The sequence below is a fragment of the Sceloporus undulatus genome, chromosome 6, assembly GCF_019175285.1.
Source record: "Sceloporus undulatus isolate JIND9_A2432 ecotype Alabama chromosome 6, SceUnd_v1.1, whole genome shotgun sequence".
NCBI classification, from domain to species: Eukaryota; Metazoa; Chordata; class Lepidosauria; order Squamata; family Phrynosomatidae; genus Sceloporus; species Sceloporus undulatus.
Window position 1 is genome coordinate 105,923,944 of NC_056527.1, and position 18,349 is coordinate 105,942,292.

Below are 18,349 nucleotides of genomic sequence, written 5' to 3' on the forward strand. Positions count from 1 at the left end.
ATCTGTTGGCTTCAGGTTTTCCATGTCAATGAAAAGTAGGTTCTAATAAATGTAGGCACTGTTACTTCAAAGACCTTCCTAAATCTTGATTATATCATGTCTGGAGGGCCTTTCTATGCAACCCACCCCCAATAATCTGAGGTGAAACTGTTTAGAAAAGTAGCATGGTGGAGCTGGTCTCAGCTCATAGGGGCTAAAAAACAAAATGGGGTGGGTTCTCTTTTTCCTTCCCCTCAGAACACAGACCAGCCACAACTTCATTGTCTGAATTGCTTCCTCCTCCCGGCACCCTTACAACAACAACAACAACAATAATAATAATAGGATTTATTTATATGCCGCCAATCACTGGGAATCTGGGTGGCTTACAATAGAGGGGATAATAGACGGTTAGGAAGCATGCATGCATATAAGCTGTAGTAATACACACTTATGCATCTGCTGCCCCATATTTCCTGTGGTATGGCAACACCTGTTATGAGATAAAATCAGGTTTAGGCATCATTCCCACTTACTGGAAAATTAGAGTCCCAATCCAGCTCCGCTCGACAATGCCAATCGATTCCAAAAGGTCTCTCATCCACACTATGAATAGGGACCTTTTGGAATTGCTGTTTTTTTGGCACCTGCTCCCTGGCCTGGCTTTGGCCCCTTTCCCGGCTAGGTCAGAGGTTTGCCCTGAGGCTGAGAGAGTGTGACTTGCCCAAGGGAGGTGGGTGGCTCAGCGAGGATTTGAACCGTAGATGTCCTTGGGACTCGGGGCTTAGGGAGCAAGTCTGTCTCTGCCAGGCCGGGCCCCTCTCGCCACTCCAGAGCACATGTGGTGCCAGCTCTTCCCCCCATCCCTGGACATGCTCCAGCAGCAGTGGCATGCCAATGGGTGTATCGCTTTGCGGGCGCCGTGCCAGAGGTCAGTGGCGCAATGAGTTGGAGGAAGAGGAGGCGCCCCAGAGGGCAGAGATGGCATGGTGCCTGCCACTGACTCTCTCAGTCCCTCCCTCCATCCCTGCCCCTCCTGAAGCACCACTGAATGGAGAGGAGGAGGAGGAGGATGGAGGCAAGGCTGGGTGGTGGGAGCATGGACACCGAGGAAGGGAGCTGGGAGGAGGAGGAAGAGGAGGATGGGGGAGACTGTTTTTTTAAAAACAAAAAATAAAACTAATCGCAAAATCGGTAGAATGGCTTAGAATGGCTTAGCAGCTATTTGTCTCTACAAATAGTTGCTTTGCCAATCTATCACTTTTGTAATTAGTTTTTTTTTTTGTTTGTTTTTTTAAAAGGTCCCAAAAAGGCAACACTGGGAGTGTATGTGACATCTCTGGGGATGGATGACGTATCACACACCCCTACCATTTGTTCCTCCCCTCTAAAAGAATCGATTCCGATCTGGCTTTTCCACTGTTAGGAATCACACCAGAATCGATTCCAGCAAAAGGGCCCAAGCTCGACTCAGGCTTGCATCCTTCTGAGGTCGCTAAAATGAGTACTCAGACTGTTGGGGGCAAATTAGCTTACTTGCTAATTAGCTTGCTTGCTGTTCACCGCTATGATCTTTGGAATAGCGGTATATAAATAAAAAAAATATTTATTATTATTATTATTATTATTATTATTATTATTATTATCATCCAATTAACTGAATCTCATTCCTGAGTCACTCACATAACATGATCTGAAAGAAGTCTCACTCACCTTTCCAAACCAACCATTTCCAATCTCTTGCAAATAACTGAGGTGTTGTCTGCTAAGTCCCAGATGCTTCACCAGATCTATAAGAGAGATATAATACTTCAGAAAAGAAAATCAAACAGAAGACCTATGGCCTAAATCTCCAGATTAACCTCTCTTGCCCTTAAATTCCCTCATTCTCTAACAAGAATGGTATAAATGGAATTTAGAGTGTAGAGATAATGAACACCATCTTCCCAATCCCCACACAAATCCTACCAGTTTTGGGCATCTGTTGGTTGGAGGATGGGAGAGTGACCTCAGAGAGTGGCAGAATGTAGACATCTGGGATAGACTGAGAAGAAGATGTCTCCTCTGCAGGTGGTGTGTACTCTCCAGAATATTCTTCTCCATCAGGGTTCTCAAATTCCTGGTAGGAGGACAGAAGTGAGGTTAAGGATATTAATGCATAGGTCTTATAAGAAGTCTAAGGCTACATCTGCATGACAGAAATAATGCAGTTTCACACCCCTTTTAACTGACATGGCTCCATGCTATGGAATCTTGGGATTTGTAATTTGTTGTGGCACCAGAGCTATCTGACAGAAAAGGCTAAGTATCCCACAAAACTACAAATCCCAGAATTTTGTAGTCACCGGAGTTAAGGTAGTATTAAATTGTAGATTCGACCTTCAAACAATTTCAGCAGATTTTTAAATTATGACCAGATCTGCTGTCTGAGAGAATACCTGACAATCTTTTCACCCTTAAGTATACGAACCCATCAACACAACCTCATAGCCACGTCAATCTTGAGATCAACCAGGAGGTTGTTAGGTGGAGCTTTAGTTTATAAATAGAATGCAAACCATGAGCTCTTTTATTTTACCACACAGTTGAGGATAAAAATAAATTCCTTAAGTCTCTACAGAAAATATCACATACCCGTTGCATCCCCACAACCTGGCTCACCTTAAACCCCACATCACCCCGCTTGCAGCACAGGCAGGTGAGGAGGAGAAAGATAAAGGCCAGCAAGCCTGAGCAGGAGATCAAGACCACAGCATATGGAGGGGCCAGAGGAGCCCGGCCCTGGGATAAACCATCTGGAGGAAAAGCAAGAGACAGAAGAGAGGCCATTAAACCTTAGGTGGCTGCAACAGTCCATTGGATGGTGCTGGAGGAATCAGAAACTGGGGAGCATTCAATGGAACCCAATGGAAGAATCTGGAGACTTGTCTCAAGATGCTTAATAGATGGCTATTTTATTAGATAAAAAATTCCAAACACTTTTTTTTATTTCTAAAATAACTATTTTTTAAGTATCTTAAGATGGGTCTCCATTTTTCTCAGTTGGGTAGGGATCCAAAAGCAACAGTAAGGTAATCTTTATCAGAACCTATTAAAATATCCCTCAGTGGTAAGCAGTGCTCAGAAAAGTTATTTTTCCCCCCAACCAGAACTCACCAAATTCCCCCAGCCAGCTTGGCCAACAAAGTTTTCAGATTTCCCAAAACTCCTCTTCAACAGGATTGAAGTGCAGCTGCTATTAGGCTTTTGTTGTTATTGTTGTTGTGTGCCTTCAAGTCATTTCTGACTTATGGCGACACTAAGGCAAAGCTATCATGGGCCTGTCTTGGCAAGATTTGATCTGAGGAGGTTTGCCATTGCCTTCCCTTGAGGCTGAGAGAGTGTGACTTGCTCAAGGTCACCCAGTGAGTTTCATGGCCAAGCTGGGCATCTAACCCTGGTTTCCAGAGTCATAGTCCAACACTCAAACCACTATGCCACACTATGGCAGTTGTTCCTAAACTTGGACGGCCAAATGTTAATAGAAATCAACTCCCAACCACCATAAGGGATTTTGGGAGTTGTAATACAACAGTATTTGGCAATCCAAATTTGACAACAATTGTGCTTGAAGATGAAGGATAGGTGTCAAGGGAACAGATGTGTTTTTCATGACCAAGATAGGGACAGAGCCTGTGTGTTTTCAAAAAGTATGTCAAATATGTAGCATCTATTTCCAGTCATCTGTTACTCCAGCTTCATTAACCCTCTGCAGATCTTTTTATGGTGCTCCACAGTTTTCTGCACTCATGCAAAGATATCTTCTTCCATCCATTACTTAGCACAAACATTTCTCCATTCCTCTTCCTTTGTAGCCTTCTTCTGTTACCTGTCTTCCTACTCATAGGATTCCCATTTCCTCTTCTTTCCACACATAGTCCTCCCTCCACACATTCCCTCCATCTGCCAATGCCAAGCTAATGCCATGTATGAAAAGATCCTTGGCTGGCTTCCCTCTTCCCCCACCACATTGTAACCAGGAAAATGAAGATATTGATAGAAACCATGGAATATTTAACTCAGTGGTTCTCTACTGAGTAACAAGTTAAGCTCAGTTGTTCTCTACTGAGACTACTAACTCAGTGGTTCTCTACTGAGTAAGGTAAGCATCATCTCCACTCCAGCCTATACTACCCTTTCATAAGTTGTCCAGACAGTGAGCAACCTTGGGAACAAGTTGTGGCATTCCACCTGACAGTCACAAAGCATTAAATCCCTCAGTGGACTACATCCAGCAACCACCACCATTTCTATTATCCTAGAACACCTCTTGCACCCAATATATACTCAGAGGCATTCTGGGTAGGGTGGACACATAAAAAGATGACAGGGCTTCTATACCTTTAATAATTGTCTGGAAGAGGGAATTTTGGCAGGTATATCTCATCCAGCATGGTGTAGTGATTTGTGTGTTGGACTAGGACTCTGGAGACCAGGGTTCAGATCCCACTTCTGCCATGTAAACCCACCGGGTGACTTTGGGCAAGTCACACTCTCTCAGCGTCAGAGGATAGCAATGGCAAACTCCCTCTGAAGAAAGGTGCCAAGAAAACCCCATGATAAGTCCACTTTAGGATCGTCATAAGTCAAAAATGACTTGAAGGCACACAACAACAACAACATTTTCATCATAAAAGCTTCATTGGCTGAAAATTCCTCTTATGCACATTCACTAAAGATGCAAGACTCCTGTCCTGTTTTACATGAGGCCAGCCTAATTCTGACATACTAAAGACAGCAGCCACCACATGTGAGCTTCCACTTTCTTTTGGATGAATACACATGGAATAAAATATGCCAGAAATGAAAAGACACCTTGGTTTCTGGGGGGGGGGGACTAGGAATAGGCCACAGATCCCTGTTGCAAAGCTTGGGAATCCCATTTTTGGACATCTCTGCATGCCACTCAAGATGGCCAGGCTGGCTAGAGGATTTTGGGCATTCTAGTCCAAACAATAACCTTCCCAAGCTCTGCTGTCCTGTTAAATGTGGGAGAGGCTAGGCAAATAGTTTTGGTATCCTGTGGACTTATTGCTTGTGAAGGAGAGCAATGGCAAACCCCTTCTTGGAATAAGGAAACACCTTATTCCATTTCCTAAGTACATCCCAGTCACAAATGTTGCCCACCCCTCAACAACAGTTTAGCTTCAGCAGCTTCCTTCTAACAAATCAAGTGGTCCAGATTAGTGAAAAGCCCACTAGAAAATTCCTTGTTGAACCTATTTGCACTAGTCTGGTGGAGAAGGCATCAGGGCCAAGGTTTTAATGATCAGTCCAAGACTATTGGTTCTGCTACACAGAGAGGCGGGATATAAATAAATAAATGTCATCATCATCATCATCTGTCCTATCTGTGACATCAGAGCAGCTAAGCCAACTGATGCTACTGTATGTCCAGACTGCATTATGACATCACAGTATGTATGGGAAAGGATATAAACAAAAAAATGGAATGGAGAGATTCTAAATTAGGGAGGGAGAGAGAGAGAGAGAGAAAGTTGACACAAAAAGAAAAGAAGATTGCTCTGATGATACATTAGATGAAAACTTTTGAGCTGTGAGAACAGGTGGGACAACAAGGTCTTGAAATCTCTAGCAGTGCAAGAACTATTAGCTACCTTGTTAAAAATGGGGGTGAATTTATATACTGTATTCTAGGATAGATGTGAGACAGAACTCATGGCCTGTTTAATGTTTAATATTACAATGTTTCGGAATTCAGTGTGAGGAAAACTAATATTTTTGTTTGTAGTAAACAACAAAAATCTGGCTGGATCAGATCAAAAGTTGTTGATTTGGTACAACAACCTTTTTCAGGCAGAAGCTAACCAGTTTATTGCCAAGAAAATCTAGAAGCATTGCTCCCCTGTCTCAAATTTGAATGCACACACAGACCACACAATGCCACATAAAAGCTCTGTGAAGAAGGTCTTCATTGTTCCCATTCTACAGATGAGTATCTGAACCTGAAAAATGATGACTTGCAAAAAGGTAATTAGAAAGTTCATGGCATAGCTGAGGGAGTTCATTCTACATTGTTCACACCCATTTCCAACACAAAACATTGGTAATTGGGATCATGGGGTCAAGACACATCCCTCTATGGATACATGCCTCCATAAAAATAATCCTAGTCCACACATGCCTTTCCACCTCTTCCACCCCATCGTCACAACCAGCCTTCTATCCATCTTCTCTAAACCATCATGAAACCCTCCCCTAGCTTTTTTGATATGAAGGAGGCTGGCTCTTCCAGTTCCCCACCATTGCTTCACTATGCCCCAGGTGAAGCCTCCAACACACTCCCACCAGATTCCCTATGCCAAGAGCACATCCCAACCGAGTCACATGCCATTCTTTACAGATGGCTGTCAGACCAAACACAGCTTCACGCAACAGCACTCTACCTATGCCACATAGGTTTCCCAAGCTTAGACCTCACACCCACTTTCCCTCCCTTCCCCACCTTGTTTTCTTCACAAGCAAAGATTAATCCTGGATGTCTGGTACTGTATCATGATGTAATTATAGAAACAACCACCAACATGTAAGGGGGGGAATTAATCATCCCTCCCCCCCCCATAACTTGCATTCCTCTCCCTGGGGGCCTTCAGATTTCCTCAATTCCAACCATCACCACTGATGGGAGGGTCAGGATGGAAACACCAACAGCAGCCAACAACAGCTACGGCCAGTTCTACGCATCTGACAAAACCCTGCAATGATTAATTTGCTCTGTACAGGAATCCCAGCCTACCCCGGAGAATGGAATTTATAACCCAGACACCACACCAATTCTCAAGTCTGGGAATGGGTTATCGTGGGGGAGAAGAGCCTATGTCTGTCATCACCAAACACACATGGCACACAAAAGGGGGATTTGGGAATCTGGAAGGTAACCCATCCCACAAACAGGTGGTCACAGATGATGTGGAGAGGCAGTGGAGGTGAAGGCGAGAGCTTTCACAGAAGAATGGGTAGCACCCATGACCTGCCAAGACTCACCATTTTCCGAAGGCGCTGCCAAAGCTTTCTCAGGGTTGAAATACGACATGGACGCAGCCAGAAGAAGGAAGGGGCCTTGTCTTAACATCTTAGGGGGAGTTCAGTATCATGGATCAGGAAGGAGGAGAAGGGGGTCTCAAGAGGCAGGTGGGGTGGGGATGGCTGGGAGTTAGAAATATCAACCACCCAGCAAAGCAAAGGGAAAGGAGAGAAAGGGAGAGGGGGATAGATGGGGTTCAGTCAGCCGTCAGAAAAGACAGAATGGAGCAAAAGAGGCCAGGAACAATGGTACCCAAAGGAATGGGTGGCCAGCATCCTTGAGATGATGTGCGACAGCCGGACTTGCTGGTGCTGCTGCTACCTGGACTTCATCCTGAGGCATCTTCTCTCATTGCTTGAAGGAGGGGAGGGGAGAGGAGAGAAGAAATAAAAAATAAATAAATTCAGGGAGGCCTGGAACAGGGGAGGAGGGGAGCAAAGAGAAATCAAAGGGGGCTGAAGTGAACTGGAGACAAGGATGTTGATGAAAGGGGGGGGGGGGGTTGTAACAATAGGGGATCTCACATTGGGGGAGAAAAGGAGGGAATGGAAAAAAGCAGATGTGTGGGGAAGAGGGAGGGATGGGGAAGAGGTGAAGGAGAGAACCTAAATAAAAACTCAAGTGAAGGAAGGAAGGAAGGGGGGAATGGGGGAAGAGAAAAATAGGGGGATAGGAGGTTGGACCCCCCCTTCAAATCCTTGCTGTCTGGGTAGCAGAGAAATTGATGGAGATGAAAGCCCTCCCATCCAGGCTGGCTTGTTGATTGGGCAATAGGGATGTCACTTCAGGCTTAAGGGAGGAGGATGCAGGAATGGATGGCAAGGAGGGGGGGCTGTAGTCACCATGGAGACCTGCTCCTGGGTAGCAGCATTGGCAGCAACAGCAGTAAAGAGCAGAGGAGCAAGAAGGTGAGAGCACCAGGAAAGGATGGAGTGATTAAAAGGGTGGCTCAGAGACCTGCAGGGGAAAAGGGGGCTGGGTATTTTGCACGTGGGTTGTGCTATACACGTAGCAGGCATCACCCAAATTCAGTGTCATGTTAGACAAACACACTTGAATAAACATAGCCTTTCGTGGTATTTCTCGCACAACTTATAATAGGTCATGCACAATATTTCATGCCTGCAGAAACAGTCACATATACAGATCACTGAGAGTTAGCCTATTAATCTACTTATTTTTTTCTCAGTATTTGTGTCATGTTTTTCAACCACAATGCAGATAACCATAATGAGAAAAAAGATTTAAAATATTAATTAATCATTAATGTACAAATAAGATCAGCTAATAGGGATAAAACAATGGTATTATGTCAAATATCCAGATTTGTCACGTAAAAATTAAACAGAAAGAGTGCATTTTTTAAAAAACAAACTTCTTTCTGGAATGAAAGCAAGGAATATTTTAATATGACTCTAGAGTGCTCTGGAAGGAATTCCACGTGTCAGTGGCCACCATTGTAATGGCAACTTTGAGGGTATCCACACTTACAATTATAGCAATTTGATACCACTTTAACTTTGGTGGTCCCATACTGTAGAGTCCTGGAATTTGTAGTTTTGTGAGGGACCTAGACATTTCTGTTAGAGAGAGAGGGCACTAGAGAATTCTAGGGCTGCTGCCACACTGCAGAAATAAAGTAGTTTAACAGCACTTTAACTTCCACAGCACAGTGCTGGGAATTTGTAGATTGGTGGGGCACCAGATTTCTCTGACAGGGAAGGTTAAATATCTGACTAAACCATAAATCCCAGAATTCCATAGCAATGAACCATGGCAAATAAACTGATGCCTTACCTATGCAATGTGGCAGCAGTCTAAGTTGCTCCCAAACTGCAGATTCCAGTCTATGAACATTACTAAAAAAAAATTAGGGAAAAATATGAGTGTTCAGAACATCTTGCACAGTGTGTGTTCCATTAAAGATGCAGTGTTGATATAAGATTTATATATGCACACAGTCTGACACAGTAGTCGTTCCCCAAAAAAATGGTGGCACATGGATAACCAATGTGATGCCTCATGCATCGTGGGATTTGGACACGTAATGGATATGGCTTCTGAGTACTAGATGCTAAGGATATCAAATAATAGATGGTTGTAGCCTTCATGCTCTTGTTTGCACCCTTCCTAAAGGGATTGAGTTGGCTACTCATGAAAACAGACCAGACAAAATGAAACCCTGGTCTAATAAGAATATTTTTACATTCTTTGAAAAATACAATTTCTGAAAAGGAGCTGAAGCAGTTTCCTTTTAGTTACTCTTCCCTTTTAGTTAGTTCCTTTTAGTCTATCCTTTTAGTTAGATACAGGAATTAACTCATTTTTCTAATGAGGTTCGGTATTAATTAGTTACTTTTGTAGCAACAAGCTGGGAAAAAGTTGGTTTTTGCCTGGCATAATTCATCAATTTTCAGTAGAACAGAAAATTATTACAGTACTGTATCTGCCTGTTACCCATTATTGGACATGTGTGCTGATCCAATCTCAGCAATGGAGGAGATGGAAGGGCCACACTGTTGTCTGTCCAGTGCTACAGCCAGAAAGCATAGCTTTCTATTGTATTTTGCATTTTCCTTAGAATTGCCAAGGTGCAATATCTGAAGTGACCACTTGGTGGAACCTTCATAATTTGGCACATTGCCTTTCTGGACTGCAGTAACAGTAACAAACAATTATTTGTTAGAACCTTTTAAAAAGTAAAATTCCAAGCTCTAGTTACTTTTTCAGAAACATCTGTATACAATACAATCCAATGGCTAGGCTGGTGGTACAAAACACATGCTCCTGTTACCTGAACACTCATAACAGAGCATAGGGCAGCAGCGCAGCATGAGCTGAGAGCCAGCATGGTGTAGTGTTGTGACTCTGAAGATCAGGGTTTGATTTGATTCCCCCACTTGGCCATGAAAACCCATTGAGTGACCATACACTCTCAGCCTCAGAAAACCTTGTGATAGGTTTGCCTTAGGGTTGCTATAAGTCAGAAATGACTTGAATGCATAGAACAACAAACAGCATCAATGAGCATTTCAACTACCTTGTGCGATATTCCTCTTCCACCATTTTGTGAGGCTACACCCACATAACCTTGAACGTAACTTGACATTATAGTCATGTACGCTGCAAAAGGAGTGAAGTTAACACACTTAAGTGAAGTCACAACCATAATGCAATGTAGTTACAAATTTAATGTTTTTATTATTAATGGTTGGGGGAAATAATGAACTACAAGTAACTAACATATATACTTGACTATAAGTCAACCTCATGTATAAGTCAAGGTCAGGTTTTGGGGTTAAAATGATGGATTTTGATATGACCCCATGTATAAGTTGAGGGTAAAATTTAGGGGCATGTGACAAAGGATCTATAAAATGAAGCAACTTAAAATTCCAGCAAGTATAACTGTTTGAGCTCCCACTAAATACAGGATAGATGAGAGAGGAAAGAGGGTCAGTGCTTTCAGGACAGATTACACTTTTGCCTTTCACCAAGGGATGGTTCCCTTTTTATAAGATTTAAAGTACAGTACTTATACTGAACCGTGGATAAGTCGAGTCAGGTTTTTTGAGTCAATTTTTGGACTAAAATTTCTAGACTTATACATGAGTATATACATTAGTTGTTTGTAATCAGCTACTTGCAAGCTGGTTACTTTCTGATGTGAAAAACTCATTTAGGTCACAGTTATCGTGATCGACTTCTTTGGGTTCCCTCCAAAAGATCTGGAGACTGAAACTCTTTGATAATGCTGGGAAACCCCAGACACTTTGTGGAAGTACAGTAACTAAAGTTACACAGAGATCTGAAGTAGAAAAATAATGAGTAATCAAGAGCTCAACCTTCGCAACACACACACACACATTTCATATTGTTTCTCTCTCTCTCTTTCTCTCTCTCTCTCTCTCACACACACACACTCATATACACACATAGATGGCACTTTTTGTTCCCAGTCACATCCTCCTAAAATGTTTCTGTTCTGTTCATTTCAAAGGGAATGTTGAGTCTTCACACACATTTACATAGACTATGTATTAGCTCCTAGTGGCAAATCTAAGTGTGTTGCCGGGTGATGTGAGGAATGATGGAATTAGAACGGAAAGCTCTGGAGTAAAATCCCCACTCAGCCATGAAGCTACCAAGTTTATTTATTTTATCAACATATTTCTCTCCCACCCTAAAGCAAAAGATTTCAGGATGCCGTACAAGGGAAATCAATGCAAACAAGTTAAAGCAATTTAAAACAATAAAAATAATTTAAATAATAGACTAAAAACATATCAAGTATGATCAACAAAATCATGTGCATTAGCATTTTGAGGTAAATCAGTGAGGCTCAAAGGCTTTAAGAAGCATTATGTTTGTACTCGGTGCCTAAATGAATCCAGTGTTGGTGCCAGTTGGGTCTGCAATGGGAGGGCATTCCACAGTTGAGGTGGCACAGATAAGAAGGCTCTTTCCTACATCCTTACACAGTTTCTTGACCTCACTGGTGGGATACAGATGAAGGTCCACCCAATCTTTTGTCGGGGACTTAAAGGGCAAGGTGCTCCCTCAAACATAGAAGTCCCAAGCCATTGAAGAGGAAAAGGGAGTAAGCTAGTGGGCAAAGTATTGAGATCTCAGACTCCTGGGTCCTTTCTATTCTTGATACTAAATGGGAGTTTATTCTCTGAGGTTCCTGAGATTCTTTGGAGAGATTGAAAAAAATACGGCTTGAAGGACAATGAGTGAGGATGGTGTTGTGGTTGCAGTACTGGAGTAAGAGTCTGAAAGACCATGGTTCTAGTTTCTGTTTGGCCATGGAAACCTATTGGGTGACATTGACAAATCATAGTCTCTCAGCCTCAGGGAAAAGCAATGGCAAACCCACTCTGAACAAATCTTGTCAGGAACCCATTATAGGTTTGCTTAAGTCAGAAGGCACCACAACAATGAAGGAGAACAACAGTGTAAAGCTTTGAGCCACAAATGTACACAGATTTGATCTTTTGCTCAGCTTTAAAAAATACTCAGTAAATTAGCAGCTTCATTTCTCCTGCATTTTCTCTTCCTAGGCATTTTATTGTTTGCCAAATGAAAGTGTCTGATGAAAAAAGGTGATTTACAGCCCTTCAGCCTCTCTGACAAAAAGAAGGAGCAATTAACTGCATTCTAGAACTCAGCCCAGGAGAAAGCAAAGGGGGCAAAGGGGGGGGGGGCAACTAATTCCTCATGTAAATTCAGCCACTCACTAATTGAATGGGATTATAATTGGCTGAATCCTGATCCTCAAGTTCAGTATAGAAATATAGCAAGTCATCAGTTAGTGACAGAAGTCTGGGTACATTCTCAGATTTCTTATCATAGAAAAAACTGATCTGGCATGGTAGAGTGGATCTTAATATTCTCCAACAGTATAAGAATTATTCTTAGCCCCAGAAGTGTCCAAGTGGCTTTTTATCTTGACTAGAGATTGAAGTTGTAGGTATAGGTCTTAATTTGATAGTAGTTATCAGCCCCGGAACAGGTGAACATACCTCAACATTCAGAGTACCTTTCCCTCATGGAAAAACAACAAATTACTCCAGTGTGTGGAATTAGCAACCAGGGGTTTCACATCCGTGTCTTCTAAAAAAGCAAAAACAATTAGTTCAGTACAAGTACAGCACTAGTGAAAACTCCCATCATCCCTGCTTTGCAGGCATTCCAACATCTGCAAGACCAGATGTTGTTCCCCTCTGAATCAGTATGTGAAGGCCTTCAGAAGTTGAGAACTACCAAGTTGGATGACCAAGAGGTCCAGGAAACAGTTCCCCCAACCATGTTCCTCCAGAAAGCTGATAAATATGGCAAAAATACAACTGTCTTCCCCCACTAGTTGCTTATATTCTGTAGAACACTGCTCCTATTCTGTTGTTGTTGTTTGCTTTCAAGCCTTGTCCTACATATGGCAGGCAAACCTATCCTGAAGATTTTTTGGTAAGATTTGTACAGAGGGGAGTTGCCTTTGCCTTCCTCTGAGGCTGAAAGAGTGTGACTTGTCCAAGTTCACCCAGAGGATTTCCATGGTCAAGCGGGGATTCAAACCCTTGCTTCTTGGCTTTAGTCAAATTCTCCACCATGCTAGCCACCACAAATTGGAGTTTCACCATCTGGAATACAGGTGGAGTCTTTCTCATCCAAAATGCTTGGAAGCAGAAGTGTTTGAGATTTTGGATTTATTTATTTATTTTGGATTTTGGAATACCTGTATTTGTATACACATACAAAATGAGATATCTTGGAGATGGGACTCAAGCCTAAACAGAAAATTCATTTATGTTTCACATACACTTTATACACATAGCCTGAAGGTAATTTTACACAATACTTTAAATAATCTTGTGCATGCATCAAAGTTTGTGTACACTGAAACATCAGAAAGCAAAGTTGTTACCATCTCAGCCACTCTTGATTTTTTTTTTCTTTATGGGGAGTATTTTGAATTTCAGAATTCCAGATAATGGAGACTCAAATTGTAATTAAATTTAACATCTTCTTCACTGCTGCCCCCTTCCAAATCATTTATAAATCTATTGAATAACGCCAGTCCTAACAAGATCATTGAAGAAGTTCCACAACTTACCTCCTTCTGCTGGAAGAATGCTCCATATATTTCCTACTTGCAACTTCCCATTTTTGAGCCAGTTACGAATTCATAAGAGGAACTGTTCTGTTGTTCCACAGCTGCAAGGTTTACACAGGACCCTTTGCCCATTTGCAGTTCATGCCTGCAAGATACTGCATATGAATTGTAAAAGAAGCCGTTTGAAACAATATATTAAAAGGGATACTACTCCGTGCTCATCCTGCTCAAACAGGACGATATAGATAATTGCTTTCCCTTCAATGAGATACTAACTATCCTTTCATAACAACAATATGATGGTGCACTTATAGACAGAAATAGCATACTGAAGTGGTCAGAGTTGATGGACAAGAACCAGAAGGATCAAAGGTTTAATTGCAGTTGTGAAGCTCACTAGATGATATTGGCTGCTGCTATTTCTCAGCCAAAATAACCTCAAGAAGATGGTTGTGAGGGTAAAACATGTGTCCACATATAAGAATCAGCCATGTCATTTGAGAAACTTGGATACATATATTGAAATGTGCATTTATTATGCATTTAGTATTCGAAGTGCTTCTGATATAACATCTTAACTATCCATACACCAGTTAGTCAATATTATTATCTTCATGTTGCAGATGGCGCCTGAGGGACAGCTGTTTCCAAGGTATCCTGGGATATGGCCAAAGAAAGACAGATGGTGTAAAATACACCCCAGCAGCACTTGGTTATTCTGCCTGCACCCACTACACTACCATTCCTTTTAAATCACAGCAAAAGTCTAAGATATTTTTGCTGTGACCTTCTTCACTTCTCCTAAGGTAGCTAAGTGTCATACTCAAACCCACAAGTAACAATGTTGACAGAAATAAAGTACTTCTGCAACTCAGTCCTCTCTTCCATTCTGCCACTGTATGCCTTTGTTCCATTGGACCAAGAGGTAGTAAACACAGTGTAGCCCTTAGGAGCCCCCAGGGCTTAAATTTATAATTTTCTTGTCTCCAAATGCCCTCTAGGGGGCATTGTGGCACATATGACATATTTTGGGTCCTTTGCACCATTCTAGTTACAAATACAATTACTGTATTAGCATTTAAGGTTCCACAAAGTCTATTGTTTTTCATAATTTGCCTTAGACATTGATATTTTTTAAATTAGATGTCCAGATAAAAAAATCGTTCCATGAAGGGCATTTAGGTTTTTCCTACTGTCTACTGTGGTAGGAAGACAACCATGCTCAATATCAACACCTTTTCTCTACCCCCTTTGCCTTGCTTTTCCGTTGCTGGTCCTGTTTCCATCCACCCCACCTTACTTTATCTCTGCTCTTCTTGTTTCTAATTTTGCAACAATTTCAGCATGTCACTACAGTGGTCCCTTGGTATCTATTGGGGCTGGGTTCTAGGACCCCCCCACCCATGGATACCAATATCTGTGGATGCTCAAATTCCATTAAATACAATGTCACAGTAAAACAGTGTCCTTTATACAGTGGGATCTTGCCTTCTGAAGGCTTGCCATCCATGGAGCTGAGTATCAGTGGATGGCAAGCCCCACTGTTTTCAATAGAGGCATGTGCATGCAGCTCTGCTAGTGGCCACACACACATTTCTCAGGCAATTGGGGACAACGAGACTTGAGGTCCTGCGTTTTTTCTTATCTGCAGAGGCGTCCAAAACAGATCACTGCAAAAAAGGACAACTATATAAAATAACAAAATCAAATTTTGTTTTTTGGAATATTTTCAAGCTGTGGATATTACTTTGGCTCTATTTATATCTTAATGGTACCCAAATGTCCATCCCTAATACACTTTCTCCCAAATCTGTTTTTGGTTTAATATCCAATAAAAATTAAAGTCCCACTAAACTGAATTCATTTTAAGCAATAAATAGGAGTCTTTTAGCGCTGTATGTTGCATAGTTCTTGTTTGCCTGATATTCTGTTGCATCAACAGTAATTAACATTGAAATAATTACTTGTAGCTTTTTTCAGTCTTATCCTGGGCCAAAAAGATGCCTTTTATGTGATTACCAATTGGATTATTATTTGAATGTAAACAGCAGGTGCATATGCCCAACATCACTATAATCCTAATCCAGATTAGAGCCTTGTATTTGCAATTTGTACTGGAAAGAGAGCTGCTATTTGTACCAATCTGAACTACTGAAAGCGACCTGTTTGTTAACCATTAAAGTTGCCACAATGAAAACTAGGAACAACTCATGTACCTTTAACGGTTCTGAGAAAGAGGGAATTTTATCGGGTGTTGCTTGTTACCTGATTGCATGACAACCAATACTTGCTCAATTTCCCTAGGAATAAATCAACAGTGTTGCAGAAGCTGCTTTTCAGTCCTCTAGAACTCCACATTTGCCAGATGAACTGCACTTTGTGTGGGTCTTACTTTCAGGGCTGTCTGGAAACTGCAGCTGCTCCAGAAGGTTGCTGCCCAGATGCTGGCAGGAGGAGTGGGAATATACTTGCTTGGAAATCTCTGCACTGGTCTCCAGTAAACTAATAAGACTAATAAGAAGTAAAGGTATATATTTATAAAGAGCTAGGACCTGGGGGTCAATCACCTGCTATAATACCAATCATTTAAAAATATGTACCTCTTACGGCTGACCTCCTCTGAACAAATCTTTCCAAGAAAACCCCATGATATGTTCACCTTAAGCTCGCCACAAGTCCAAAAAGACTTGAAGGCACCACATATTCAGAAATACTGATTAAACAGTTGACCATCTCTCAGCACGTGGTGCTTGTCTTCTCGCTGTTTTCTGAAACATAGTGGTAGACAAATGCAATGATTAATGTGTTGACTCTGCATAATCAGAATGCAAATTAATAGCATGCACAATATTAATAATTGGGGTAATTTGCAAATTAGATTCCCTGATATGAGGGGCTGGAACATGGCAGTCCTATTTTTACTGAGCCAACCAAACTGTACAAAATTTGAAAACTCGCAATATATATTTTGTGCATTTTGTTTGGCCCCATAAAGGCATCACTGGTGCATTTGAGATGTTATTGTACTTTGCTGAAAAATGGGAGGAATTTGTTTGTTCACGAAGGAATCATAGAATCATAGAATCATAGAGTTGGAAGAGACCACTAGGGCCATCCAGTCCAACCCCCTGCCATGCAGGAAATCCAAATCAAAGCATCCCTGACAGATGGCCATCCAGCCTCTGTTTAAAGACCTCCAAAGAAGGAGACTCTATCACCTTCCGAGGGAGTGCATTCCACTGTCGAACAGCCCTTACTGTCAGGAAGTTCCTCCTAATGTTCAGGTGGAATCTCTTTTCCTGTAGCTTGCATCCATTGTTCTGGGTCCTGTTCTCTGGAGCAGCAGAAAACAAGCTTGCTCCCTCTTCAATATGACATCCCTTCAAATATTTAAACAGGGCGATCATATCACCTCTTAACCTTCTTTTCTCCAGGCTGCACTCATTCCGCCAAAGCCAAAGAAAACTGAAGATGCCACACAAGTCTGTTTTTGTAACAATTTTAATAATAATAATTTGTATTTATTTGCTGTTCAACACCTTGAGTCCCTATATTGGGAGAAAGGTGGCATATAAGTAAATAATAATAATGTTCGAGGCATTATTATTATTCATTTCACTTCTATCCTGCCTCCCCATAAAGGGACCCAATGCAGCTCACAAGATAAAACATCCTTAAAACATCACAATAAAAATTAAAATAAGTAACTCATTAATAAGTGATTATTAATTAATTTACTTATTATCTGCTTTTACTTTAGTGTGAGAGAATGTAAAAATGGATTTATGTTGTGGATGTTTGAAGAAGTATGTGGACAAGAGAAGGATGTATGTGTGAAAGAAAGTACAAGAAAAGAATATTGACAGGATATTGTAAACGATTTTATGTATTGAAATAAGAAATAGCATTGAACCTTCTAGTTAAAATAGTACAAAACTAATACAAAAACATACAAAAGTTAAAAACATATCTAAAAACAGACACTGGAAGCCTTTCCAGATTAGCCTCCCCTGCATTGATATCGATAGCACCAGTCTTTCTCAAGATAGATGTCTTGCCTCTGATTAGCTCTAATTTTAGCTAACTTTTCTTTTTCCCCTTCTAATTAGTATTTTATATTTTGTTTATTTTATACTGTTATTGTTTTTAGTTTGTTATTTTTTATTATTGGGAGGGAGTTGGGGTAGGGGATTAATTAGAAATCTGGATTTTAATTGTATACTGTATTGTATTTTATTGTTGTTCTCGTTTGCTGTAACCCACCTCAATCTGCAGGAGAGGTGGGCTATAAATAAAATGTATTATTATTAGTGTTAAAAAGGAAAATGATATGTTACTTTTAAAAAGTAAAAATATGTTTTATATATGTGTGTGTTATGTGTATATTTACTTATATTCCACCTTTTTCCCAATATAGGGACCCAAAGCAGCAAGTAAAATACTGTATCATTTATTATGTTACCATTTTGCCCGTCTTTTATGCTATTGTTAATATTTTATTTTAACAAATTAATTTTAATTGTTACTTGTTTAAGTGGCGGAATGTTTTAATGTTATATTAAGTAGTGTATGTTGGATGTTTTATTTATGTTAGCTGCTTTTGATTGTTTTATTACAGAAAAGCGGGGTACAAATAAAAGTTTTATTTATTGTTTGTTTACTACTGTATAATT

General features: G+C 41.0%; 1 protein-coding gene and 1 long non-coding RNA gene across 3 annotated transcripts in view; both read right to left on the reverse strand.

Annotated features, from left to right (window-relative positions):
• LMTK3 (lemur tyrosine kinase 3) overlaps window positions 1-7,794 on the reverse strand; it is a 37,288-nt gene extending 29,494 nt beyond the window's left edge. For both annotated transcript variants that reach the window (XM_042476307.1, XM_042476306.1), the window contains exons 1-4: window positions 7,024-7,794; window positions 2,641-2,774; window positions 1,948-2,098; window positions 1,693-1,769 (exon numbers count right to left, since the gene is read on the reverse strand). In XM_042476307.1, coding sequence (XP_042332241.1) covers window positions 1,693-1,769; window positions 1,948-2,098; window positions 2,641-2,774; window positions 7,024-7,111 — 450 coding nt within the window. In that variant the 5' untranslated portion in view covers window positions 7,112-7,794. The remainder of the gene's footprint in view (window positions 1-1,692; window positions 1,770-1,947; window positions 2,099-2,640; window positions 2,775-7,023) is intronic.
• A 2,366-nt stretch (window positions 7,795-10,160) lies between these two features.
• On the reverse strand, window positions 10,161-16,974 carry LOC121935198. Its single transcript, XR_006104741.1, has 4 exons — window positions 16,934-16,974; window positions 13,677-16,444; window positions 12,589-12,679; window positions 10,161-10,186 (listed from the first exon to the last, which is right to left on the reverse strand). It is a non-coding gene; the product is annotated as an uncharacterized LOC121935198 (long non-coding RNA).
• Window positions 16,975-18,349: the final 1,375 nt, after the last annotated feature.